The following is a 25,330-nucleotide window of genomic DNA, read 5'->3' as shown; positions in this document are numbered from 1 at the left end:
TCAGGTGTGGTGCCTGAGGTGATGGGGACAGTCACAGTGTTGACAATGCCAGAGGGTAGTGGGCACAGCTGGGGGGTGGCAGTGCCTGGGGTCACTGACACGGGTGACAGTGCCAGGGGAACAGGGAACACTGGGATGGAGGTGACAGTGTCCTCGGGGTGACAGGAACTGGCGCGGGGGTGACAGCGCGGCTGGCGGCGGGGACAACTAGGGGGTGACAGCACCCGAGGACAGCCGGGGTAGGTGCTGAGGGGTGCGGGGGACCGAGAGCACTGCGAGGGTGGCAGGGGCCGACGGTAGCAGTGGCCGAGGGCGGCACTGGCCGATTCCCCAGCCCGGCCCCACCGCTTCCGCCCGGCCGCGGGCAGGGGCGGGTCCCTCGGGTCCCTCCCGCTGGTTCCCGGTAGCGGCGGGTCCCTCCCGGTTCCCGGGATTGGCGGGGCCGTGCCAGCTCCATGTCGCGCAGGGCCATGGAGCAGCCCCGGCGCATCACCGACTCCTTCCCGCGGCGGCGGGGCCCGGGGCGGCCCCCGGGCAGGCTCAAGGACAAGAGCAAGAAGGACAAGGACAAGGACAAAGTGCAGGTGAAGGTGCGGGACTGTCCCCGCGCCCCCTCGCAGCCTCCCCCGGACCCGGCGCTCCTGGAGATGTTGCGGCGCTTCGACCTCTCCTGGGAATACGGACCTTGCACCGGTAAGCACCTCCAGCTGTCCCGGTTGTCCCGGTGGCCCCGGGCTCCCTCCGGCCCCACTGAGCCCTCGGTATCCCGCAGGGATCACCCGCCTGCAGCGCTGGGAGCGGGCACAGGAGCTGGGATTGAGCCCCCCCGGCCCCGTCCGTGACGCCCTCCTGGAGCACCGGGACAACCCCGATGTCACCTACAGGTGAGTGTGGGATGGGATGGGATGGGATGGGATGGGATGGGATGGGATGGGATGGGATGGGATGGGATGGGATGGGATGGGATGGGATGGGATGGGAGGGGGGCACAGGGTGAGTCCCGCCCTTCCCGCTGACCCCTTCGTGCCCCCGCAGCCTCTGGCACGACTACGAGCTCTGAGCTGCCGCGCCGAGGGAGTGGGGGGACCATTCCCAACACCCCCAGACCCTGTTCCAGGGACACCCGGAGGATTAAAGCTGGTGTGAGCGAAGGAAGGGGTGCCGTGTGCTGTCTGGAGGGGCACGGGGTAGGGTGAAGCTCTTGGGGTGAAGGGGAGGGCAGGAAGTTGCATCCCCCCAGAATGCCAGGTGGGGTGTCCAGCCACATGGTTTAATGCCACCTAACTGGGACCCAGGGAGAAAAATCTGTTCTTGGGTGGAGAAAGGGAGGTGGGATTTTTTTTCCCCCTGGAATGGGGTGAAAAAAATGAAGAATGAGGTATAAAATTAGATGAAAGTGAGCAGGTGGCTGTGGATTGTGGGGATATCCTGCAGTGGGGTGGGAAGACTGACAGTGTCCTGTGACAGTAACCCTAATCAGCAGCTTTGCTGTGTGCAGAATTCTAAATAACAGCATGTGGCTGTTAGTTATTCAGGTTATTGATGATTTAATTCACCAGCTCTTTCTGTTGCTTCATCAATAAAATAAATTGTTTCTATCCCAAGGCTGCAATGGAGTGTTTGAGCCAGTAGTAACCAGGGATAGGCTGGGATGGGTGAGGGGGGACACCCACAATTCCCGTCCCACTTGCACTGCAGGCTCCTGACCCTCTGGATCATGTTATCCAGGCAGATCTGGTCCCTCTGTTGGAGCTACTGTCCCTTGGATATCTTCTACAGAGGCATAATTCCTCTGCTGGGCACAGGATGGAGATGTTTAGGTGGACCCCCAAAAAACAAGCCAACCCAGGGTTGTGCCCTCCTGGTGGGAAGAAGGAGATTCCCATGCTGCTTCCTTGGCAGAGGGCCAGTCCCAGCCTGTGGGGTGTCCCAGGAAAGGAGGAAATGTCTGGGATGGCTCCAGCTGCAGGAACAGCCCAAGGAGATGGACAGCAGCAACCTCAGGGGCAGTTCCAGCCAGGAAGCTCCTTCCCTGGGAGAGTGGGTTTAGGTGGGGTTTTGGGAAGAAATTCCTCCCTGTGAGGGTGGTGAGGCCATGGCAGATTGCCCAGAGAAGTGTCTGCCATAGCTGCCCATGGAAGTGTCCAAGGCCTGGTTGGATGGGGCTTGGAGCAACCCGAAGGTGTCCTGTGGGTCAGGGGTGACATAATGTGAAGGGAGGGGGTTGACGCCATCTCACGGGGTGGTGGGGGGAGCACCCGGCTTTCCCCTCCGCCACGGCCACAACGAGCTGCGGCTCTCTGTGCTTTAGTCCTCCGCTGTCAGGCCTCGGGACTCCCTTGGTTCCTCTTCCAGCACCAATTCCACTCCTGATTCCAGTCTAGGCGCCAGTCCCGGCCTAGGCCGCGACGGTTGCCGTGGCAACCCGGAAGTTGTTTTCGCGCAAAGGTCGCCGGGAGTTGTAGTTTCCTCCGTGCCGCACAACATGGCGCCGCTGAATTCCCGTGACCGCCCGGTGCCCCCAAAGCGTTCACTCTAGTCCCTACTGACAGCACCCCAACCTTCCAGGTGCTCAGGGTCACAAGGCCATGAGGAGCTGCATTTCCACACTTTATTGCCAGTGCAGGAGTGGTGTAGGTGTCTGTGCGTGTGGCGCTGAGGCAGAAGCACCTCCCAGCCTCAGCGTGCGGGCGGGGCGTGGGCGGGGCGCGCCGGCCGCTGGCCACGCCCCCGGCCGTAGGCCACTCCCGTCCCCTTGTTGCTATGGCAGCGAGGAGGCGCTGTGCCATGCCTCCCAAATTAAGGAGTGGGTTCATCGCTGTGAGCGTGGCCAGGTGCCTGGGTGTGGCCGTCACCATGGATGTGGTCACACAGCGGGGCGGGGCCGCCATCCAGGCTGGCCTGGCGCACCACCCCGCGCGGGCGGGACGAGGGCCGTGACCTCGGCGATGGACCCTCTGCTTCCTCCGCGGCCTCGAACACCTGAGGGGGGACAGCGGGGTCATCCTGCTGCTGTCACCCCACAGCTGGGCACCCCCATCCCGCCCTGACCCCTGCTCACCTCCTCGGCCAGGGGCTCCCCCAGCTGCTCGGGGGTCTCCAGCAGGCTGATACTCCGCATGACGGAGCACAGGGAGATGCGGGGGCGCCGGGAAGCCCCCAGCAGCCCCCCAGCAGCTGCCTCCTCCTCGGAGGGCTGCGGGGACGCCAGCGGGGAGGACAGCGAGGAGGACAGCGAGGAGGACAGCGAGGACAGCCCGCTCGTGTCCCTCGCCGTGTCCTCCTCGGGGTGCGGCGCCTGCTCGGCCGGCCGGGGCTCCCACAGGCTGCTGTGCCGGCTGCCACAGACCTGTCAATCAGCGCCCGGCCACGCCCCCTCTGGGAGCCACACCCACTCGGCAGGGTGGTGTTCCCATAGGCTCCTCCCCCACAAAAATTCCACGCCTTGCCGAGTAGGGCGTGGTCACAGGAGCACCACCCACTCCACATGAAGGGGGCGTGGTCTCAACAAGCCCCACCCTATTGCCACATTGGGGTGTGGCCCCACCCACCTGTCCCCACCCTGTCCCCACTTACCTGGCACTCAGGATGCCCTCGTAGAAGTCGAGCTGGCGCATGAAGCCGGGATTGGGCAGGACACCGGGCCGGCAGTGCCGGACGTGCCGCAGCGCCCGCTCCAGGGGCCACCCGAACTCCTTCATGGCGTAGGCCAGCACCGTGGCGGCCGAGCGGCTCAGCCCCATCCGGCAGTGCACCAGCGCCCGGCCTCCCGCCGCCCTGCGGCGCCCACAGCTGCCACCATGGCACGGGGGCACTCGGGGACACCGTGTCCACAGGGCTCCCAATGTCTCCCAGCCACACCAGAGTCACCAAGGACACCGTGTCCACAGGGCCCCCAGTGTCTCCCAGCCACACCAGAGTCACCAAGGACACCGTGTCCAGAGGGCTCCCAGTGTCCCCCAGCCACACCAGTCACCAGGGACACCGTGTCCAGAGGGCTCCCAGTGTCCCCCAGCCGTCCCAGGATCCCCAGGGCTCCCAGCATCCTCCAGCTATCCCAGTGTCCCCAAAGCTCCCCATGTCCCCAGCCACCCCAGCTCCCAGGGCACCCCAACACCTGAGTCATCAAGACCCCTCCCCATGTCTCCCTCTCCCCCGCCCCTCTGTGCCCCCGATGTCCCCCGTGGTGTCACCCCCGTGCCCACTGACCGGACGCGGGAGAGGAAGAGGAAGGTGTCGTTCCAGTGGGGCAGGAGCTCGGCCGCCTCCTCGTCGTACACTCGCACGTTCATGTACGTGAACAGCGCCGGGAAGAAGTTGTCGATCTCCCGCGCCACATTCAGGATGTGGGTGACCCTGCGGTGACACGAGTGGCACCCTAGGGGCACCCCACCATGACCCCGTGCCACCCCACGACAGTGCCACCCCACGCTCACTTATTCTGCTGCAGCTCCTCCAGGTTGGCTGCGTTCCACTCGGAGCCCTGCGCGGTGACAGCGGTGAGGGGAGGGGACAGTGCCACCCGCCCCACCCGCCCCGCCAGCCCCGCCGCCCACCAGGAACAGGTGCGGGAAGACACGGGAAGGCCGATCCATCTGCGCCAGCACCAGCAGCATCTCGTTGTCGATGAAATCTTTGTGCTCGGCCAGGCTGTGTCCCGTGCGCCGCTCCAGCTCCTCCCGCACCTGGGCATCACCCGGGGTGAGGGACGGCCCTGCCCGTGCCCGGGACACACTGCCCGTGCCCGGGACACCCCGCCCGGTGCCACCCACCTCCTTGGAGGTGACGTTCTCCAGGTCGGCAGCGGCCATCACCTCCCGCAGCAGCGCCCGCACCGCCTGCTCCGACAGCTCCAGCACGGCCGGCCTGGCACCGGCACCGCCTTGTCACTGGTGTCACCTGCCCCGCCCCGGCCGCGCCCTGCCAGGCGCAGCAGCGATTGGCCAGCAGGCCGCGGGGTGTGGCAGGGAGCTCACCGCAGGGCTGTGGGCGAGGCGGGGCGCACGGACTCGAGGTCAGCCATGGCCAGCCACTCGTTGAGGCAGCTCTGCTCCGAGCCCAGCGCTGTCGCGTAGCCGCGGGCCCAGGCCAGCGCGGGGCCTCCGGGGATGTGCCCGCCGCGGGCCGCGTCCTCGCAGGCCAGGTGCAGCTCTTGCAGCGCGGCCCTGCCGCACAGCACCTGCCACTCCTGCACTGCCCCACCCGGCACCACCCCGACAGCTGTGTCCCTCTCACTGGCTGTCCCAGAGTGTGGGCGCCACCCAAATCCTCCCCAGCTCCTTCCTCATGACTGTGCCCAGGTACCCACGGTGGTGGCGTGGTGATGCCCAAATCCCCTGTGCCCACATCTCTGTGTCCAGCGTGGTGCCCACATCCCCATTCCCAGGATGCCACTGCAGCAGTGCCACATCCCCCGCGTCTCTTGTGGAGCTGAGATCCCCTGTGCCCAAGCACTACCATGTCCCCAGCCCCCGAGGTGGTGCCCCCGCCTTGTGCCCACCATGCCACCCACACCCCCCGTGCCCAGGGTGGTCCCCAGGCTCCCCGTGGCCACACCCGGGCCTCGCTCACCACATGGTCTGCACAGAGATGGGCTTGAAGATGCGTGTCTGTCCCCCCGATGTCACGCTGAAACCCCTGGGCATCACGGGACACACGGGAATCAGAGCGGGCACCCCGACCCCTCTAAGTCCCTGTCCCAAAACTCCGCCCCACCCTTACCCGTCGCCGTCGAGGAACACCTGGGTGTCGCTCCAGAGGGGCAGCACCATGCCCAGAGTGCAGCGGGTGGCCCTGGGACAGGCAGAGGTCAGGGGGTGCCGACGCTTCCCCGGGCCCCCCCCGCACCCCGCTCACCCCTCGTGGGAGAAATCCACACCCAGCAGCGCCGTCTCCGCCTCAGCTCCCGCCTCCTCCGGCCGCACCACCAGCAGGTACCGCACCCGCCGCGGCTGCACTGACTCCAGCCGCACCGCCTGCCGGAAAGGGGAGCGTCGGAGGGGAGATCTGCCCCTTCCCAGTGCTCCCAGTGACCGAGGAGGAGCATCAGGCTGGGCCATAGCCCCTCCTCATCGCTTCCCATTCCATCCCTATCCCCATCCTGTCCCCATCCCTATTGTATTCCCATACCCCTCCTCTATGTTCCTATTTCCATCCCCATCCTGTCCCCAACTTCATCCCATCCCATCCCATCCCATCCCATCCCATCCCATCCCATCCCATCCCATCCCATCCCATCCCATCCCATCCCATCCCATCCCATCCCCATTCTCAGTCCAGTGCATCCTGTCCCATCCTGTCAATTTTCTCTCCCCGTCTTGCCCCCGTCCATCCGTTTCCCTGCCCCCATCCCACCCCCATGTTCCTGGAGGTGGGATCCGTGTCCTACCAGCCGAATGGCGTCCTGGGGGCGCAGCAGCTGCATCATGAGGTGCAGGTGCTGCTCCTGCTGTCCCGGGGCCTGCCAGGGGGGCTCGGCCGCGGGGGGCTCGGCCGGGGGCGGCTCCTCTGCCGGCAGCAGCCGCGCTGCCCCCTTGACCATGACGAAGCTCTGCCTGGGGGGCAGGAGCGTCCTGAGCACCCAGGGCACCCCCAGAGTGCTCCCCCGAGGGGGGAGAAGCTGTGTCCCCATCCCGCCCCAATGTCCCCCACCCCGAGGTTTCAGAACTCCCTCTCACCGTCGCTGCAGTTGGCCACGTCTGGGAGCATCTTCCTCCTGCAAATTGGGAGGCAATTCCTGGGGGAACTGTGGTCCCAGGGTATGGACCAGGCTCGGGGGTCCCACAAGCTCCCACCAGCATGGACAAGACAGTCTAATGACCCCCTAAACCCCCTTCCCCCCACCACCAAAGAGTGTGGGCCCAAGGCGGGGGGCGTAGGGACCTTTTGGGGGTCCCGCTGTGGAGATGGTTTGGGGACCCCCCTCGGGATGGCGGGGCAGGTGTCCTGCCCCTGTGGCCCCCATCTCTGGCTGGGTGAAAGCTCTGGAAGGGAGGGCCTGGGATGAAAAGGCCCGGGGGTTACTGGAGAGGGTGGGGACACTGGGCGACAGTGGAACAACGAAGTAACCGGGAGCGCTGGGGAAAGTGAGAGCAACTCGGAACAACCACCCCCACATCCACACCTCCATATGCCTCCCTCAACTATGGGGAAACCCCGTCCGGAAGTACAGGAAACTCCAACGCGTGCTGAGGGCAACTCGGCTCCCAGTAAACTCCCAGCAGAGTCCCATCTGAAGCGCCTGGGATGACCCCGCACAAGGAGCGACCGGAGCAACCTTCACCCCTCCACCCCTGCGCTGGCACCCCCGGGACCTTCCGGAGCACCGGGAACCCCCGGGAACCCCCGGGGCTCCGAGACACTCCGCGCAGCCCCGGCTCCCCACACCGGGATCCCCCGGACCGCCCCATTTCCCCAGGGAACCGCAGGAGCTCCGGGACCCGCCGGCCAACCCCGTACTGCCCCACCGGGGCCCCCCCGCTGCTCCGGGACAATCCGTGCTCCCCGGGATCCCCCGTGCCATCCCGCACCGGGACCTCCCGGGGCTGCGGGCCCCCCGCGCGGTCCCTGCCGCGATGCCCCGTCCCCGCCCGCCCCGGTGCCGCACTCACCGCGGGGCCCCCGGCGGAGCCCCCCGCCCGCCGCACCGTCACCAGCGCCATGCCCCGCCGCGCCGCCCCTCCGCAGCAGGAAGGGCCGCCGCTGCCCCGCCCGGTCGGGAACGGGAGCGGGAGCGGGAGCGGGCACGGCCCCGGGCACGTCCTGGCGCGGCACGGCTCCCCCCGCCACGGAAACGCCGCAGCCGGGACTCCAAGATCGCCGTCCCTCAGAGCGGCACGTCCCCGGTGCCCCGGAGCCCTCTGGGCCCCACATCCGTGCGGGCAAGGCAAGATTGACACTCCAGCCCCTGAGACATCCCAAACTTCTCCGAAAACGGGAACCATCCAAGGGTCCCTGGCTCTTACGACCCTCCCCCAGGCGCCAGAACGTGTGATGCCTTCCCAAGATCCCCAGAAACTGTGGACCCCCCGAGGGCCCCCGGCACCTGGGACACCCCAGGTTTCAGCCGGTGGGAATGCCTCAAGTGTCCCCAGCAGGTCACTCCCAAAGAACCCCTTGTGACCCCATGGATCCCCAGCCAAGCCACCCCTCTCTGGGCAAGAGTCTTTTCCCTGGTAATATAAACAAAATAAATCAATCTCTGGGCCAAGAATGGGGGCACAGGGCCAGATTTGGGGCGAGCAGAAGGGGAGCAGCCCACTTCTGCTACCCACACGCTTACTGGATGAGCCCCATCACCTGAGCCCCACCCTACCTGCAGGATCCATCCCCTTTCCCAGGCTCCACCCCTGGGACACCCCACCCATCACCCCCCAGGCACAGACACGCGTGTGTGTATATATATAATATATGTATATGTATATGTACAGACATTCGGGGCTCCCCTGCCCCCCCCACTGCCTCAAAGGACGAGGCCTGGGGGTCCCCCAGAAGTCCCCCCCACACTTCAGCGCCGTAAAACAGGAGTCACCTGCATCCCACGGGGACCCCCAGGTCCGTCCTGCCCCCCGTGGGGTCACAGTACAACACCAAAGAGGAAGGGGGGTCCCTAGGGAGGGGTCCTGGGCACAGGGATATCCCTGGAGGGGCGGTCCCCAGGTGAGAGTCCCTGGGCTGAGGTTTGAGCCTGGTGGGAGAAGAGCCCTGGATTGGGGGTCCCGGGGGTAGGAGGATCCCTGGATCAGATCCCCTGTGCGGGGGCTGTGCCCACATCAGGGGGGTCCCCATCATGGGGGGGCCATCCCGACACCAGCTGCTCCCCAGGCAGGGCTGTGCCCGCACTGGGGCACCCTGCTGTGGGACAGTGCCCACACCAGGGCGTCCCCTGGGTGGGGTGTCCCTATCCCTGCAAGGGGTGTCCCCACGCGGGACATCTGCGCCCGTGCGTGGGGTGACCCCACACGGGACAGCCCCGTCCCCGCGCGGGACGTCCCTGTGCCGGCGTGGAGGGCCCCGGGGCGCTACTTCTCGGTGAGGGACAGGCGCAGGATGCGCTGGAGCTCCTCGTCCTCCTCCCGCCGCCGCCGCTCCCGCTCCTCCTGCTCCCGCTCCGACAGCGCCATGGCCAGGCGCAGCTGCTCCGCGAAGCTGCCGTACCCGGGGGGGCCCGGGGGGCTCCCGCCGCCCGCTCCCGGGGGGCTCCCGGCGGCCGGGGGCTCGGCGCTGGGCCCCGCCTGCAGCAGCATGCTCTCCTGCAGGGCCCTGGGGAGGGGACAGCAGCGGGGCCACATGGCAGCCACACCCCCGTCATGGCAGCCACACCCCCGTCATGGCAGCCACACCCCCTCTGGCACACCGGTGCCCCACCCCTGGTGGCCACACCTCCTTCACACCCCTCAGATGGCCTGGAGAGCCATGCCCCTCCCCACATGCCCTGCCCAGCTGCTAGCCACACCCACACCTGCGGTTAGCCACGCCCATTAGGCAGCAAGAAGCTCCTCCCTTTCAGCCCCTCCCCCGGCCACACCCTGACACCTTTAACCCCGTCCCTCCAACACCCACGGACTCTGTACCTGCCCCACCCTGACACCTTTAACCCCTGCCCCGCCCAGTTTGGCCCCACCCAGGTGAGGTGGGTGTGGCACCCCAGGCCACGCCCCCGCAGATGGAACCTCACCTTTCCAGCTGCAGGTCCTCATCGTAGGGTGGCGGCTCCGCGCCGGGGCGGGTGTTGGTCAGCGCCTCCCAGATGGTCACCTGTGGGGTGTGACCACACGTGAGGGGCGTGTCCGGGTGCGTGCGGGGCGTGTCCAGGTGAGGGGGCGTGGCCGCACCTGGTCGGTCTCGGTGCCGGCGTCCAGCAGGCTCTGCTGGATGGCGAACTGCAGCAGGTCGTCGTCCTCGTCGCGCAGGGGCTCGCTGCGCCCCGCGCCCAGCACCGTGTACCCCGCCGGCACCTCGAACACGCCCGCCTCCACCTCGCACGGGAATGGCCACGCTGCCGGGCGCCGGCAGCCGTCAGCACCCTCCAGTGTCCCCTTGGCACCCCACAGCGTCCCACAGCACGTGCCGCCCCCCTGGCACGCTGCGCCCACGGCGCCTCAGGCCACCCCACAGCATCCCGTGACACCCCACATCACCCCACGCCCCACCCCATTCTGTACCCACGGAGTCCCGGCCCCACCCTGGCCCCGGGAGCCCTCTGGCCCCCCCAGCCTCACCTCTGGGCCCCGAGGGCTGCGTGCCAGGGGGGTGGGCGCCGGAGGGCTCCTGAGGGGCACAGATCCGCACGGAGCCCAGGGGCTGGTCACACCCGCACAGGTTGCTGAAGGTGATGCGGGCGTTGAGCACGTGGAACAGGGGGATTTCTGCGGGTACAGGGTCAGTTAAGGCCCCAGTGAATTCCTGCCCCTATTAATCCCACCCCAAATCAAGCTTTCCCTCTCACCGATCTTGACGGGGAAGCCAGGGGGCAGCTTGAGGGTGATGAAGTCACGCAGTTTGGCGAAGTGGGCGTTGGAGATGGCCATGAGGTCGATGATGGGCGTCACCTGCTCCGCCAGTGACAGCGGGTGCTGCTCGCACAGCCACAGCGTCGCCTTGAACCTGCCCAGGCACCACCGTGGGCACGGGGACCCGCAGGGCCACCGGCCACCAGCACCCCCCAGTGCCACCACCCCGGCACCATGGCCACACCCCCGGGGTATGGACAACAGTGACATGGCCAGTCACCACCCCATGGCTCCTGATGCCCAGTGCCACATCCCCAGGACTCTGTCACCACCCCTAGGTCGTGACCCTGGGGCACTGGCCTCACCTCTGCACCTTGCTGGACATCTCGATGGGGCGCCCGATGTTGCGGGTCTCCAGGTCAAAGTGGGGGTCAAAGTACTCCTCAGGGGTGATGGCCGTGGGGTTGGTGGGGCTGGCAGCCTGCAGGACAGGTGCCTATGGGGACACCAGCACTGCTCAGCCCCCCTGGAGACCGCCAGTTTCCCCAGGGACCCCTGGGATGGCCACTCACCCCGTTGTGGGTGCCATGCTGCTGCGCGATGCCCAGGAAGGAGTGGAAGGGGGTCTTGGAGCCTGGGGGGAGAGGGGGGTGCAGGGGTGAGGTGTGGGCAGTGGGAGGGAGTCCCAGGGCTGTCACCGGTCACATCCCTCATGGGGGATATCCCGTGTGCTATCCCATGCCTGCCACATTATTCCCACAGTTTCCCACACCTGACATGTCACACCTCACACTGAGTGTCCCACCCAGTGTCCCACGCCTGACACCTGTGCTACCCAGGCAGGGTGGCATGTCCCCACCGTGTACAGGCCCCCTGATTGGCTGACCGGGCTGTCACCTTTGCTGCGGGACTTGTCCTGGTCAGAGAGATGCTCCGTCCTGGTCTTGGTGACCAGCTCCACATTGCTGGCACTGTACACCTGTGTGGGGACACTGTCAGGCCTGCCACACTCCAGGGTGTCCCCAGTGTCCCCACACAGCTCCGTGCTCACCTTGGCCTCATAGCCACTGACCACCTCCATCTTCTCGGATCGCCAGCCCCAGATCCCAGACTTGTTCCTGGCGGAGCGGGGAGGCCTCAGGTCACAGAGCAGTTCCTTCCCCTTCACCCACGCTCCCCCTTCCTGCTGAGGGCTCCCCTCCCCACCTCTCGAAGGCGATGTTCCGGGTGTCCAGGTGCGTGGAGACGATGGGCGAGGTGAGCCGGCCGGCCACGTGCTCCTCGGTGGGCTGCATGGCCGCCAGCAGCAGCTCGGGCTCGTGCAGGGCCAGCGCCAGCGTCTCCGTGTACACCACCTGCTTGTCGTGGTCCACCTCCATCACCACGGCCCCCTCGTCTGCGTGGGGACACCGAAGGGTCAGCACCCGGCCCCCCGTGACAGCCCCTGGCCTGGGGGACACTGGGGATCCGGGGGGCTGGAGGGACTGGGGGCCCCTTGTACATGTAGGAGCTGAGGTGGTTCCCTCAGGAAGGGGGAAAAAGAACGGAGGTGCTCCCCTTGGGAGGGGGGACTAGAATCCCACGTGGTCCCTAGAGGGGATCTGGGAGGTCCTTATGGGAGAGTTTATAGTTCAGAGGGTCTGGGGGATCTCCAGGGGAGTCCCTGTAGGGAATCTGGGGTCTTTATTGGGGTGTATTTATAGTGCAGGGGATCTGTGGCTCCCGACTAAGACTGGAGGGTCCCCAGGGAATCCAGACAGGGGTGCACTCAGGGTGCAGGGGTCTGGGGGCTGCCCAGGGTGACTGAGGGGCCGCGGGGGGGCCGGAGCTCACCTTCCCCCTTGAAGATGTAGCTGCGGCGACCGCGCTGCCACGTCATGTGCTCGAAGCCCAGCAGGGTGGTGTCCACCCGCAGGCTCTCCCCGCGCTTCCACACGCGGTACACGTCACTGGGACACACCTTGGACACCAGGGGCACTGCGGGCACAGATACCCCTCAGCCCCGCGGCCCGGGGGCCCCTGGGGACCCCCCTGCCCTGCCCAGCCCGGCCACGCTCACCCCAGCTCGTGAACTCCCACTTCATCTCCACGTAGAAGTCGGATGCCTGGAAGGGATGAGGAGCGTGGTGGGGGATATGGAGGGGCTGGGGGATCCTTGCTGGGGTCACTGGAGAGAGGGGGGAGTCTGGGGAGCAGGGATGGGGGTCCTTGGGTCCCTGTTGGGGTCCCGGGTGGGGATCAGAGAGAGTGGGGTCATTAGTGCAGGTCCACAGGGAAGGATAAGCAGCGAGTCCCAGAGGAAATGAAGAAGCAGGGGTTCCCCAGGGAAAGAATAGGGCCAATGGGGACTTCTGGGGAGGATTCGGGGTTCCTTCTCAGACCACTGGGGACGTGGGAAGAGCAGGGATGGGGATCCCTGTTGGGGTACAGGGTGGGGATCAGGGCAATCTGGGGAAGTAGGGCTGGATAGGCAGGATGTCCCTGGGGAAAGAGCGGGGTTATGGAGGACACTGGGGGTGTCTCTGCTGGAGTCACTGGAGAGGTGGGGAGTCTTGAGCGAAGGGATGGGGCAGGTGGGTGTCCCTGGGGAGCTCTGGGGTGCAGCTCCGGGGGCTGTACCCGCCGCAGTTTGCTGAGCAGCTCGGGGATGCCGGCCAGGCGCCGCGTCGCCCGCTGGTAGTCACGGTACTGGAGCACCAGCTGCACCATCTCGGGGTCCCCCGTGCTCACCGCCTCCTGCAGCACTGGGGACACGGGGTGCCATCAGCCAGAGGCCACCTGCACCCCTGGATGGCGTCCCCAAGTCCCTCTGTGCCCCTGTACCCGTCCATCCGTTGGCGTTCTCCCGGCCCACGTTGGCGTTGTGCCGCAGCAGCACCCGCACCGACTCCAGGTGCCCCAGGGACACGGCCAGCTCCAGGGGCGTCCGGCCACGCGGGTCTGTCAGCTCCACGTCATGCTGGAAGGGTGGGGGTCACTGTCCCCTCCCTGTGCCACCCCAGTGCTCCCCTGTGCCCACCATGCTCCCAAGGCCTGCTGCTCCCAGCCCTGCTAACCCCATTCCAGAGCTCCCAGATGCTTTCAGGCCTGTGGTGTTACACTATCCCTTATTATCCCAGTGTCACCAGTCCTTCCAGTGCCACCAGTTCTTCCAGTGCTCCCAGTCCCCTGAGTCCCAGTCTTCCTCCAGCACTCCCAGTACCCACAAATGCTCCCAGCGCTGTCCCTGCCAGCTCCCCATGTTCCCAGTGTTCCCAGCCTCCCTCTAGTTCCCTGTGCCTCCAGTGCTCCCAATGCTCCCTGTTCTCCCAGTCCCCTGTTCTCCCAGTCTCTCTCAGCGCTCCCAGTCCCTCTGCAATGCTCCCAGTCTTCTCCCCAGCGTTCCCAGTGTCCTGTGTCCCAGCCTTCCCTAACGCTCTCCGTCTCCCTCCAGTGCCCCCCGTCCGTCAAGGCTCCTGTCCCTGCACTGCTCCCAGTGTCTCCCAGTGCTCCCAGTCCCAGGAGTGCTCCCGGTCCTTCCCGTTCTCCCAGCATCCCACCCCCCCTCCCCCCCCTGCGCAGAGCGTTCCCGGTTTCCCCCAGCGCTCCCAGTCCCCCCCCAGCATTCCCAGCGCTCCCAGTCCCCCCACCCCCGCGCTGCGGGCCCCGCCGTTCTCCCTCCCATCCCATCCCATCCCCTCCCGCCCGCTCCCGTTCCCGGTGCCGGTGCGTGGGGGGTGCCCGCTCCCGGTGCCGCTCCCGGCGCCGTTCCCACCGTCCCCGCGCGCAGGGCGCTGTCCAGCGCCTGGTGCCGGTTGTGCCAGACGAGCCGGTGCAGCGGGAAGGTCTCGGCGGGCCGGGCCATCCCGGCACCATGTCCCCGGGGCCGCCGGGGCGGACGGACCGGGCCGCAGCGCGGGGCCTGCCCGCAATGGCTGCGCGGGGGCGGCGGCGGCGCAGCGCGGCGGCGCGGGGCGGGGCTCACCGGGCACCGGGAACGGCCGGGAGCACCGGCGGCGGGAAAAGGGCCGGCATCGCCGCCGGGACCGGGCCCGGCAAAGGGAGCGGGGCACTGGCGCCGGGAACGGGCAGCGGCAAAGGGAACGGGCACCGGCACCGGGCAGCGGCAAAGGGAACGGGCGCCGGCACGGGAACGGGCACCGGAAAGGGAACGAGGTATCGGGAGCGGGGCACCTGACACGTTATCGGCATCGGGAACGGGAATGGGAGCAGGCACTGGGAACTGCACCGGCACCGGCACCGTGGTTGTGGGCACCGCCGCTGCAGCAGCACCGGGAATGGGACTGGAACCGGCACCGGACTCAGCCCAGGGCCGCCCCGTCTCACCCTCTCCCATCGAGGTTGAAATCTGGCACCCGCTAGCTCCCAGCTGTCCCCGGTACCGAGGGCTGCCGGTAGCCAGCATCTCCTGCTGGGCACCTGGCGGGGGCCCGGGGATCCCTGACCCCTTTTACATCATAACACCACTGGGTACCTGGTGCTCAGGACCATTCAATCCTGATTTTATCCCATCCCATCCCATCCCATCCCATCCCATCCCATCCCATCCCATCCCATCCCATCCCATCCCATCCCATCCCATCCCATCCCATCCCATCCCATCCCATCCCATCCCATCCCATCCCATCCCATCCCATCCCATCCCATCCCATCCCATCCCATCCCATCCCTGCTGCTCCCCAGGAATGCCGGAGCACCAGCCTGGCTGCACCGCGCCCTGACGTGCTGCCCACAGGCAGGGTGTGGGCAGAAGAGGTGGCACCTGCACTGCCGGGTGACAAGTGACAGCCAAGATCAACCCTGGGGACAGCACAGCAACAGGGGACACAACCCCGAGCAGCCCACGGTGGCCCGGAATCCCCATGCTACAGGGCTTGGGGAGGCCCTGGGATGTCCCCAAAATGCTGGTGTGTCCATAGAGGGACATACAGGAGGCTCCCACACCACAGGAGGTGACAAGGACTCTGTGCCACCCTCAGCAGGCCTGGAGACATCGCCTCGCACTGGAGCTGGATGGTGTTTTTCTGTCCTTTTATTATAAAAACTCTTTTATTTTTTTGGCATTCTCACATCTCTGCTCATGAAAACCTCATTCACCCAGTGCCCCGCCCTGCCCAGTGCCCCCCCTGCCCCGTGCCCCCTCAGCCCCGGGAGCAGAGCGACCAGACGAATATTTACAGATGCTGCTGGGGACTGGGGGGCAGGGGCACCCCTAGGCCCACCTGTGGCTGATTTAAGGGGTTCCTCCTGCTCCTTTCTCCTCAGGAGGGAGGGCAGGGGGCTGGGGGTGCCCTGGGGAGAGGCAGGAGGGGCAGTGGCAGAGCAGGGGGCAAAGGGGACCCGTGACACAATATTTACAGGGGGTCCCCTGGGCACACGCTTGCACACAGCCACACACACAAACACACACACGAGGGGGTGTCACCCACGGGAGGGGCACAGCCGCACAGGCAGGGGGGACATGCCAGCTGAGGGTCCCCGCCAGCCCCTTTGGCACACACGGCACTGGGAAGCGGGCGGGAAGGGACGGGGGCTGCCTTCATCTGAGCCGGAGAGTTCCTGGAGGCCCGGCCGGGCACACCGGGGAGAAGGTGCGGCGGGTGTCACCGCAGCCACGCCCCCGGGTGACACCGGCACCGGGCGTGTCCCCCCCCCCGCCTCCCCCGGGCACACGGAGAGCGGGGGACACGCGGGAACCCAACCCAATAAATTAGAGGTGGGGTGGGAAGGGGGCGCGGGGAGGGGTCAGAGCCCGTTGGGGGAGCGCTGGATGAACGGCACTTTGCTGAGCTCCACCACGGGCGAGCGGGGCTTGTTCTGCATGCGGGGCACCCGCTGCAGCAGCTGCTGCGCCTGGCGCTGCGCGTCCCGCAGCTCCTTCCGCCACTGCACCAGCTCGGGGTCGCTCTGCGGGGCAGGGAACGGCGTCAGCACGGGGGACAGGGCACAGGGCAGCTGGGCCTCCCCAGAGTGCCAGGCCACGTTTTCAGTATTGATGCCTGAAGGACTAAACGTGCCGGGCCAGTGGCCAGCAGAGGGGATGGCTAGCAGGCAGCAGGAGGTGGCCAGCAGCCAGGGGTGGCGTGGGAGACACACTCACGTCGCACTGCAGCACGAACTGCTTGCCCCCGCGGATGCGGAGCAGGATGCACTTGCGCTCCTTCACCTGCGTCTCCTCCACCGAGTCGATCTCCTCCATGGTGAGCAGGGACTGCTGGGGGGACAGGCTCAGCCCGGTTCCCATGCCCCCACCGGGGTCCCCCAGTGCCCCCCCACCCCTCACCGCCCTTGCCGTGCCCTCCTTACCGGCGACTCACCCTCCCCGCGCCACTCCAGGCGGTTGGGGAAGAGGTAGAAGTAGCGGCGCTGCCACTGCGTCAGGAAGGGGTTGCCCAGCTTGGCCATGTAGCCGTGCATGATGCAGTCCTTGCCCATGGCGTACTCTGGGATGGCAGGGAGGCGGGATCAGCACTTGGGATGTGGCCAGGGCTGGTTCAGGGCGAGGGTCCCCGGCCCCACTCACCCTCCTCGTGGCCCAGCTGCTTGTTCTTGGCCTTCTTGCGAGTCTCCAGCTTGTCGGTGTCGGCGTTGACGGCGTCGAAGACGGTCTCGGTGACCTCCTGCTGCCAGCGCTCCGAGATGGTGAGCGGGAAGTTGCGGTACAGCTCCTGGTCGCTCTCCAGCAGCTGGGCAGGGTGGGATGCCGGGGTGAGGGGCTGCAGGACACACCACGCCCCCACGCTCGGCCCCAGTGCCCGGTACCTTGATGCCCTTGGTGTCCTCCTCGTCAAAGGAGCCGATGTCGAAGGCGTCGGCCGCGTTCACCTCGCCGCGGGGCGGGACGAGGGGTGGCGGGTACTGTGGGCAGCAATGGGGTCAGAGGGGTGACTGCCCACTTCTGTGTCCCTGTCCCTGTCCCCAGCCATGGGTACACACCGCTCACCTTCTGCAGGAATGCCATCTGCCAGTCCAGGCCCTTGAAGAAGGGCTCTTCCTTCACCTCCTGCGCCCTGAGGAGGAAGGAGAGCAGGTGAATGTGAGGGAGCAGGGGCGCTGTGCCAGCACACCTTGCCCCATCCCCTGGGGGCCTGGGGGACACTGACCCTCGGCCCATGCAGCCCAGGCGCCGGTTGACATCCCGCTGCAGCAGCCCCTCGAGCAGGGAGCGCAGCTCCGGGGAGAAGGAGTCCGGCAGCTCCACGGCCTGCGGGAGATTCCACGAGGACACTGGTGAGCGGGGACAGGGACACACACTGACACACAGATGGGCACAAACGTGTGCTCTGGGCAAAGACCAGCTGTCCCTGATGCCCTGTGTGCCTCCCAGGCCAGTGGGTGCCCACAGCCCCCTCAGTGCCCCCACCCACCATGGTGAGGGTCATCCGGTCAATCTCGTGCTTGTCCTTCGTCTTGTGCTGCCGGAACGGGCTGTGCCTGTGGCGCGGAGGGAGAGGGGGCTCAGCAGTGGCCAGCTGTGCCCAGCTGTGTCCAGCTGTGCCCAGCCGAGCCCACACTCACCCCCGGAGCAGCTTGAAGAGCATGCAGCCCAGTGAGAACCAGTCGGCGCTGCTGTCGTAGGCCACCCCCTTCTGCAGCACCTCCGGCGCCATGTACCCGTGGGTGCCCCTGGGGAGGGGGCACAGGGGGGTCAGGGGCCGCCCCGGGCGGGGGGGCAGGGCGGGCAGGGGTGTGTGCACACTCACACGCTGGCGTGGGGCTTCTTCTTGGAGAAGTCGCAGGCCAGGCCCAGGTCGGAGATGCGGACGTGGCCAAACTCATCCAGGAGGATGTTTGCCGGCTGCAGAGACACCAGGGTGACACCCTGAGCCCCGTGGGTATGGGGGTGATGAGCCTGGGGGGCTCTGTGGGATTTGGGGGTGTCTGAGTGCCCCTGAAGTCTCAGAGGGTGCCCATGGATTTTGCTGTTGGGGTGTCCATTGGACCTGAGGGTATCCTCTAGGTGTTCTGAGGGCTCCTGCAGGGTTTGTGATGCCAGTGGGTGCCCACGGGAGGGGTTTCTAAAGGCTTGGGGATGTCCCTGCAGGTGGGGACGGTCACCTTGAGGTCACGGTACACCACAAAGCGGCTGTGCATGTGCTCCAGGCCCAGGATGATCTCGGCCGCGTAGAACCTCATCTCCGCCTCCGAGAAGACGCCGTGCTGGGACAGGTGATAGTGCAGGTCCCCCCCTGTGGGGACAGGGACTGGCTGTCACCCAGAGCAGGGGGCTCTGTGCCCTGGGAGCGGCTCAGGGCTGGGGTCTCACCGTTCATGAGGTCGAGGATGAAGCTGAGCTTGTCGGGCGTGTGGAAGGCGTAGGACATGCACACGATGAACGGGCAGTCCTGGCAGGAGGAGGAGACACTGGGTCACCCTCCCTGTCCCTGTCCCTGTCCCTGTCCCCTGTCTCCTGCCCAGGGGTGGGGGTAACAGGTCAGGGTGTCCCCTCACCCCAGTGCTGACGAGGGACAACATGATGCGCTCGTTGAGGGCCAGCGTCTCGCCCTGCTTCATCTTGATGCGTTTCTTGTCCAAGCACTTCATGGCGTACCTGGGGAGGGGACACGGAGTCCCTGCAGCCACCACGTCCCCACAGCAGGGCCAGCACCCAGCTCCCGCCCCCAGCCCTGACCTCCCTGCCAGCCCCGGGTGCCTGCAGCCACGACAATATTCCTGCAGCCCTCTTCGACACTGTGTCATCACAGCAACGCCACCGGGACCCCCCAGCACCCCAAAACCCCAGGGGGCCGTCCCACGCCGGAGCATTCCCGTTACATTTTGCCCGTGTCCGCTTTCCGGCAGCCGTAGACCTCCCCGAAGCCGCCGCGGCCGATGATTCGGTGAACGCTGAAATCATTCATGGTGAGCTGCAGGGGTGAGGAGGAGACTGGCATGAGCCTAGACACCAACCCCTGCCCCAGTTTTCCCAGGTGAGGGATCAGAGGCTCCCTGGAAGCACATCCTCCTCCCTGGGAGGTGAGGGGCAGGGATTCCTGCTCACATGGATGTTCAGCTCCACGTTCTTCCACTGGCAGAACCGCGTGAACTTGTCACTGCAAGGAAGAGCACAGAGGGCAAGAGTGGAGATCCTGGAGAAACACGCCCTTCAAAGACTCCCTGGATTTGTCTGGAGACAGGGAGCACTCCCCAGGACACTTGGGAAAGGAAGAGACCCCCGAGTCCCTGGTGTGGGGATCCCCAGTCCCTCTCTGAGCTGGGAGACAGAGGGATGGGACATCCCAATCTGCATGGGAATTTCCTTCCAACTCACCTCTCAATGAATTTCTGGAAGATGCCCCCGCGCAGGTTCTGGCAGATCTCCTCAATGTAGGGCTGGGGAGGACACAGGGCTCAGTGCTGGCTCCCTGGGGCCAGCCAGGTCACCCCAATCCCACCATCACGTGGGGTTTCCTCCAACCCTGGGATTTCATTTCCCCCCCACTGCCACCTTCAGGCCCCTGGGGATGCTCCTGCCACCTCAGTCTCTGAGGACCCCAACATCACCAGCCCTGGGGACCCCTAGGGTGACATCCAGGGTCCCAACCACCTCCCTCTGAGGACCCCCTCTACCTCCAGCCCCCAGTCTCCCACCACCCCACAGGGACCACCAGCAATTCCCCCTCACTCCCAACATTCTGGGGACCCTCTCTCCATCCCTTGGGGTTCCCACTCCTCCTGGGACACCCCCCTCCCACTTTCAGGGACTCTGTCACCCCTAGCCCCCTCTAATCTAAGGATTAACTCTCTGAGTGTTAGAGGTGGCAAGGACCTGCCCCAGGTGACGCCCACCTGGAAGAGATCTGGGGGCACCTGCTTCTTGCTCAGGCGGCTCTGGACGTGCTCTGTGGCGCTCTTGGAGAAGGGCTGTGAGGGGACAGGACCGTGTCACCTCGGGCAGAAGGGACAGCAGCCAGGCAGGGCTGCATGAGGCAGGAATCCACAGAGGAACCCCCATCCATAGGGCCGGGATGTGGGTCCCAGCCTGTGGGGGGGTTGGAGCTCCCCATGAGGACACTGTGGGGACAGGGGGCCATCCCTCCAGCGCCTGGCACTCACGTGGGAGCAGGCCAGCAGCTCCTTCATGATGTAATGGTCAAAGATGTGGCGGCTGCGGGCGGCTCGCTCCTCCTCCGAGTCCAGCTTCTCGTACTTCTTGATCTGGAGAGGGCACAGCTCCAGTGGCACACTGGGAATTGCGGCCCCTCTGGGGCACAGGTTATCCCATCCCCTCACAGTATCTCCCAGCAACCTGGGCACCGTCATCTCAGGTGGTGCTCTGTCCCCTGGGTCCCCCTGCCTCACCTCCTCATAAAATTCCATCAGTGGCTTGGCCTCCTCGGCCTGGTTGAAGGCAAAATCACGGAAAAGCAGGTAGCCTGCAGGGACAGAGTCACAGCGTGAGAGGTGACAGCCCAGGCTAAGGGACACAGGGACATCCCTGGGCGTGCCCAGCCCTGCTGTCTCTCCAGTGCCAGGCTTGGGGAGGTGCCAAGCAGGGACCGGTGAACACTTGGCACGGTGACAGGGTGGCAAGGACACAGCTGGCATGGGGAGCAGCACCCTGGGACAGCACGGGGCAGAGAGGGGGCTGCTGTGGGGCACGGTGGGGGCAGGGGCACGGGCGGGCACACAGAGCAGTGCGGACGTGCCCGGAAACCGCCGGAGCCGGCAGGAGGAAGTGAGAGGCGCTTCCTGCCCCGGACGGTTTGTGCTGGCGTGGGGGGAAGTGACAGGGCAGAGGACACAGGGTGGGGAACGTGGCGCAGCCCCCAGCACCCCTGTCCAGGCCGGCCCCACAGCCCCCTGCCATTCCCATGGCCACTCTCGCTGTCACAGTGGTCACCAGTGCAGCCCCCAGCCCATCCACACTTGCCCCGTTCTGGTGGGTGCTGGCCCAGGTGCCCTCTCGTGTCCCCCACAGCCCCTGTGACCCCCACAGCCCCTGTGTCCCCAGCTCACCAATCTTCTGCGTGAAGATCTTGTCAAATGTCACCTCTCCTCGGTCCTCCAGGTACTTTTGCATGACGCTGCGGATGCTGGGGACACACCAGAGGGGCTCAGCCGTGCCCCCTGATGGACCCCTGCTCCCCACCCCTCCTCTCCTTCTCCTCCTGTGTCCCCAAGCCCCAGTGGCATGCATGTCCTACCATCCTGTGTGTCCCCACCCAAGCGTGGCACGCTGATGGGTGCCAGGATCAGAGCGTGGCCCACGCACTGGGGCCCAAGGGAGGGTGGGACGAGTGTCCTCCCTAAAAAACGTCACAGGTGCCTGGCAGCAAAGGGACAGGGGGACACCGGGGTCTGGCATGGGGAGTGGGGACAGTAACCCTCTGCACACCTGGGTACAGGTGTGTGTGTTTGTGTACACACGGGTGTGACACGGCGGCGACAGAGGGGACACGCAGCTGGGTGGGTCTGTGTGTCTGGCAGGATGTGTGTCCGTCTCCATGTGTCCGTGTTTGTGTGTCCCTGTGTCTGGCAGGAAGTGTGTGTGTGCAACAGGTGTGATGTGTGTGTATCCACATCCGTGTGCCCATATCCGTGTGTGCATCCATGTCCGTATGTCTGTCTGCGCAACAAGCATGACGAGTGTTTGTCCATGTCCCTGTGTGTCCATGGGCATCCACACCCGTGTCTGTGTCCATGTCTGTGTGTCCATGTCCGTGTGTGTCCATATCCGTGTGTGTGTCCATATCTGTGTGTCCGTATCCGTGTGTGTTCATATCCCTGTGTATCCTTATCCCTGTGTGTCCATGTCCCTGTGTGTCCGTGTCCCTGTGTCCACATCCGTGTGTCCGTGTCCCTGTGTCCGGGCAGGTGTGCCCCGCTCACACGTGTGCGGGAGATGTCCGTGACCCGCGGGCCCGTGCGGGCGGTGCCGGGAAGGGGTGACCAAGGGCCCGGAGGTGGCGGTACTGGGGATGGACGGACGGACGGACGGACAAGCGGAGGGGCAGCGGCGGGGCCTCACCTGGGCTCGGGCAGGACGATCCTCTTGCTGGCGCGGGCGGCGGGCGCGGCGCGGCTCTTCTCCATGGCCATCAGGTAACTCACGTCCGCCAGCACCGCCTCCAGGTCCGCCATCGTGCCGCGCCGCCGGCCCGCCGCCGCCGCCGGAGCCGCACCGGCCCCGGCCCGACCCGACCCGCCGGCCCCGGAACCGGAACCGCGCCCGGAAGCGGAACGGGGCCGGACACAGCCGGGCGGAGGAGCGGGGAGCGGCCGGGAGGGGCTCGGCGGCGCCGGGACGCGGGCGGCGGCAGCGCTCGGAGCGGCGGGAGCGCAGCGCGGAACGGGGCGCGGCCGCACCGGGAGCGGGGCGGGGACAGCGCGGGTGGGCGGGGACAGCGCCGCCGCCACGCCCGGCGGGAGGGGCCGTGCCACCGGCTGTGGCACCGGCGGTGTGTGCGACACTGGGAGTGTGACACGGGGAGTGTGTGTGACACTGGGTGTGTGACACCGGGTGTATGTGTGTGGCACCGGGTGTGACACTGGGAGTGTGTGTGTGACACTGGGTGTGTGACACCGGGTGTATGTGTGTGGCACCGGGTGTGACACTGGGAGTGTGTGTGTGGCACAGAGTGTGTGACACTGGGAGTGTGTGTGTGTGACACTGGGTGTGTGACACCGGGTGTATGTGTGTGACACTGGGTGTGTGACACTGGGAGTGTGTGTGTGGCACCGGGTGTGACACTGGGAGTGTGTGTGTGACACTGGGTGTATGTGTGTGACACTGGGTGTGTGACACTGGGTGTATGTGTGCGACACCGGGTGTGACACTGGGAGTGTGACACGGGGGGGTGTGTGTGTGACACTGGGAGTGTGACACCGGGTGTATGTGTGTGACACTGGGTGTGTGACACTGGGTGTATGTGTGTGACACCGGGTGTGACACTGGGAGTGTCTGTGTGCCACCGAGTGTGTGACACTGGGTGTGTGACACTGCGTGTGTGACACTGGGAGTGTGTGTGTGGCACCGAGTGTGTGCCACTGGGTGTGTGTGTGTGACACCGGGTGTGACACTGAGAGTGTGACATGGGGAGTGTGTGTGTGACACTGGGAGTGTGACACGGGGAGTGTGTGTGTGACACTGGGTGTGTGACACTGGGTGTATGTGTGCGACACCGGGTGTGACACTGGGAGTGTGTGTGTGCCACCGAATGTGTGACACTGGGTATATGTGTGTGTCACCGGGTGTGACACTGGGTGTATGTGTGTGACACAGGGTGTGACACCAGGTGTGTGTGTGTGACACCGGGTGTGACACTGGGAGTGTGACTCGGGGAGTGTGTGTGACACTGGGTGTGTGACACCGGGTGTGTGTGTGTGACACCGGGTGTGACACGGGGAGTGTGTGTGTAACACTGGGAGTGTGACACTGGGTGTATGTGTGTGACACTGGGTGTGTGACACTGGGAGTGTGTGTGTGGCACCGAGTGTGTGACACTGGGTGTATGTGTGTGACACTGGGAGTGTGACACTGGGTGTATGTGTGTGACACCGGGTGTGACACTGGGAGTGTGACACGGGGAGTGTGTGTGACACTGGGTGTGTGACACCGGGTATGTGTGTGACACAGGGTGTGACACCGGGTGTGTGTGTGTGACACCGGGTGTGACACTGGGAGTGTGACACGGGGAGTGTGTGTGACACTGGGTGTGTGACACCGGGTGTGTGTGTGACACTGGGTGCGTGACACCGGGTGTGTGTGTATGACACCGGGTGTGACACTGGGTGTGTGACACTGGGTGTGTGACACGGGGAGTGTGTGTGTGACACTGGGTGTGTGACACGGGGAGTGTGTGTGACACTGGGTGTGTGTGTGTGACACCGGGTGTGACACTGGGAGTGTGACACGGGGAGTGTGTGTGACACTGGGTGTGTGACACCGGGTGTGTGTGTGACACTGGGTGCGTGACACCGGGTGTGTGTGTATGACACCGGGTGTGACACTGGGTGTGTGACACGGGGAATGTGTGTGTGACACTGGGTGTGTGACACTGGGTGTATGTGTGTGTCACCGGGTGTGACACCGGGTGTGTGTGTGTGACACTGGGTATATGACGCTGGGTGTATGTGTGTGACACTGTGTGACACCGGCTGTGTGGCACTGGATGTGTGTGTGCCACCAGGTGTGTGTGCCAGTGTGGGGGTGTGACGCCACAAGTGTGACACTGTCTCTCTGTGTGCCTTTGTGTGTGACACTGTGTGGGACACCACGGGTGTGTGTGACAGTGGCTCTGTGTGTCCGTGACATCGTGTATGTCATTCCACCGCATGGTGTGTGACCACAGGTGCCATGCGTGGCAGCAGGTGTGACCATGTGTGTGTGGCACCGTGTGCAGGCTCCCTGTCCCTGGGGCTGGGAGGGGACACCTGGAGGGGACGGCAGGGAGTCGGGGCGCTGAGATTCCCTTGGCTCTGGTGCATCACTGGGGGAGGCACGTGGTGGCACCTGGGGACCAGGGCACAGGAGGGTGACAGTGGCCGCAGCCACCTGGGGAGGATGATGTCACCTGCCGTGTACCTTGCTGACGCGGGGATCTGGGCCGTGACATCCCCGCAGGGTGGGGGACACTAAATGTCACCCTGGTGGCCCAGGAATCCACTGGGAGAGGGCAGGTTTCCCAAGGGATGTGGAGGGCAAGAGCCCCACAGACCTCTGGAGGACCTGCGGCCCTGGCAGGAGGTGATGAGACACAGGGACAGCTGCCACCACCAACGGTGCTCTGGTTTCCGCTTGGGCAGCTGAGAGATCCCCAGTGCTGGGGACAGGGGGGACACAGAAGATCCCAGCCCTGGCCTTGTATCCTCCACTTTCCCTCACAGACAGATGGGCAGAGCTCACACTAATGGATTGTAGTTGATCTTTTTTTTTT

The 25,330-nt window shown here is 65.8% G+C and overlaps 4 protein-coding genes across 8 annotated transcripts; 1 reads left to right on the top strand and 3 right to left on the bottom strand.

Annotated features, from left to right (window-relative positions):
* Positions 1 to 199: 199 nt before the first annotated feature.
* On the top strand, positions 200 to 1,598 carry POLD4 (DNA polymerase delta 4, accessory subunit). Its single transcript, XM_056491938.1, has 3 exons — positions 200 to 693; positions 773 to 884; positions 1,036 to 1,598. The coding sequence occupies exons 1-3, from the start codon at positions 456 to 458 to the stop codon at positions 1,058 to 1,060; spliced, it is 375 nt and encodes a 124-aa protein (XP_056347913.1). The 5' UTR covers positions 200 to 455; the 3' UTR covers positions 1,061 to 1,598.
* Positions 1,599 to 1,617: 19 nt separating this feature from the next.
* Positions 1,618 to 7,887, bottom strand: SSH3 (slingshot protein phosphatase 3). Of its 4 annotated transcripts, none has more exons than XM_056491927.1 (14): positions 7,611 to 7,887; positions 6,678 to 6,715; positions 6,389 to 6,550; positions 5,857 to 5,975; positions 5,722 to 5,793; positions 5,572 to 5,637; positions 4,977 to 5,165; positions 4,773 to 4,866; positions 4,557 to 4,685; positions 4,437 to 4,483; positions 4,210 to 4,356; positions 3,577 to 3,777; positions 3,062 to 3,349; positions 1,618 to 2,982 (listed from the first exon to the last, which is right to left on the bottom strand). In XM_056491927.1, the coding sequence occupies exons 1-14, from the start codon at positions 7,870 to 7,872 to the stop codon at positions 2,322 to 2,324; spliced, it is 2,475 nt and encodes an 824-aa protein (XP_056347902.1). In that variant the 5' UTR covers positions 7,873 to 7,887; the 3' UTR covers positions 1,618 to 2,321. The 4 variants fall into 4 exon arrangements, with proteins under 4 accessions (XP_056347902.1, XP_056347903.1, XP_056347904.1 ...); XM_056491928.1 differs by having other exon boundaries at positions 6,389 to 6,554; positions 7,611 to 7,711; XM_056491929.1 differs by having other exon boundaries at positions 2,598 to 2,982; positions 3,062 to 3,338.
* A 502-nt stretch (positions 7,888 to 8,389) lies between these two features.
* On the bottom strand, positions 8,390 to 14,376 carry ANKRD13D (ankyrin repeat domain 13D). Its single transcript, XM_056492495.1, has 15 exons — positions 14,206 to 14,376; positions 13,275 to 13,410; positions 13,071 to 13,195; positions 12,511 to 12,556; positions 12,285 to 12,428; positions 11,658 to 11,847; positions 11,503 to 11,569; positions 11,349 to 11,430; positions 11,024 to 11,085; positions 10,817 to 10,947; positions 10,448 to 10,605; positions 10,221 to 10,367; positions 9,834 to 9,997; positions 9,677 to 9,756; positions 8,390 to 9,261 (listed from the first exon to the last, which is right to left on the bottom strand). The coding sequence occupies exons 1-15, from the start codon at positions 14,293 to 14,295 to the stop codon at positions 9,021 to 9,023; spliced, it is 1,863 nt and encodes a 620-aa protein (XP_056348470.1). The 5' UTR covers positions 14,296 to 14,376; the 3' UTR covers positions 8,390 to 9,020.
* Positions 14,377 to 15,468: 1,092 nt separating this feature from the next.
* Positions 15,469 to 22,751, bottom strand: GRK2 (G protein-coupled receptor kinase 2). 2 transcript variants are annotated; one of them, XM_056493637.1, is made up of 21 exons: positions 22,423 to 22,751; positions 21,411 to 21,487; positions 20,754 to 20,827; positions 20,508 to 20,609; positions 20,241 to 20,315; positions 19,723 to 19,784; positions 19,453 to 19,504; positions 19,227 to 19,318; positions 18,903 to 19,002; positions 18,718 to 18,796; positions 18,510 to 18,640; positions 18,155 to 18,249; positions 17,970 to 18,077; positions 17,819 to 17,885; positions 17,555 to 17,655; positions 17,395 to 17,461; positions 17,214 to 17,309; positions 16,975 to 17,137; positions 16,758 to 16,894; positions 16,552 to 16,665; positions 15,469 to 16,358 (listed from the first exon to the last, which is right to left on the bottom strand). In XM_056493637.1, the coding sequence occupies exons 1-21, from the start codon at positions 22,533 to 22,535 to the stop codon at positions 16,197 to 16,199; spliced, it is 2,067 nt and encodes a 688-aa protein (XP_056349612.1). In that variant the 5' UTR covers positions 22,536 to 22,751; the 3' UTR covers positions 15,469 to 16,196. The 2 variants fall into 2 exon arrangements, with proteins under 2 accessions (XP_056349612.1, XP_056349613.1); XM_056493638.1 differs by having other exon boundaries at positions 16,552 to 16,662.
* Between the last annotated feature and the right edge of the window lie 2,579 nt (positions 22,752 to 25,330).

This window comes from Oenanthe melanoleuca, chromosome 5 (assembly GCF_029582105.1).
Source record: "Oenanthe melanoleuca isolate GR-GAL-2019-014 chromosome 5, OMel1.0, whole genome shotgun sequence".
Classification (NCBI taxonomy): domain Eukaryota; kingdom Metazoa; phylum Chordata; class Aves; order Passeriformes; family Muscicapidae; genus Oenanthe; species Oenanthe melanoleuca.
This window is presented reverse-complemented; position numbering and strand designations above follow the sequence as displayed.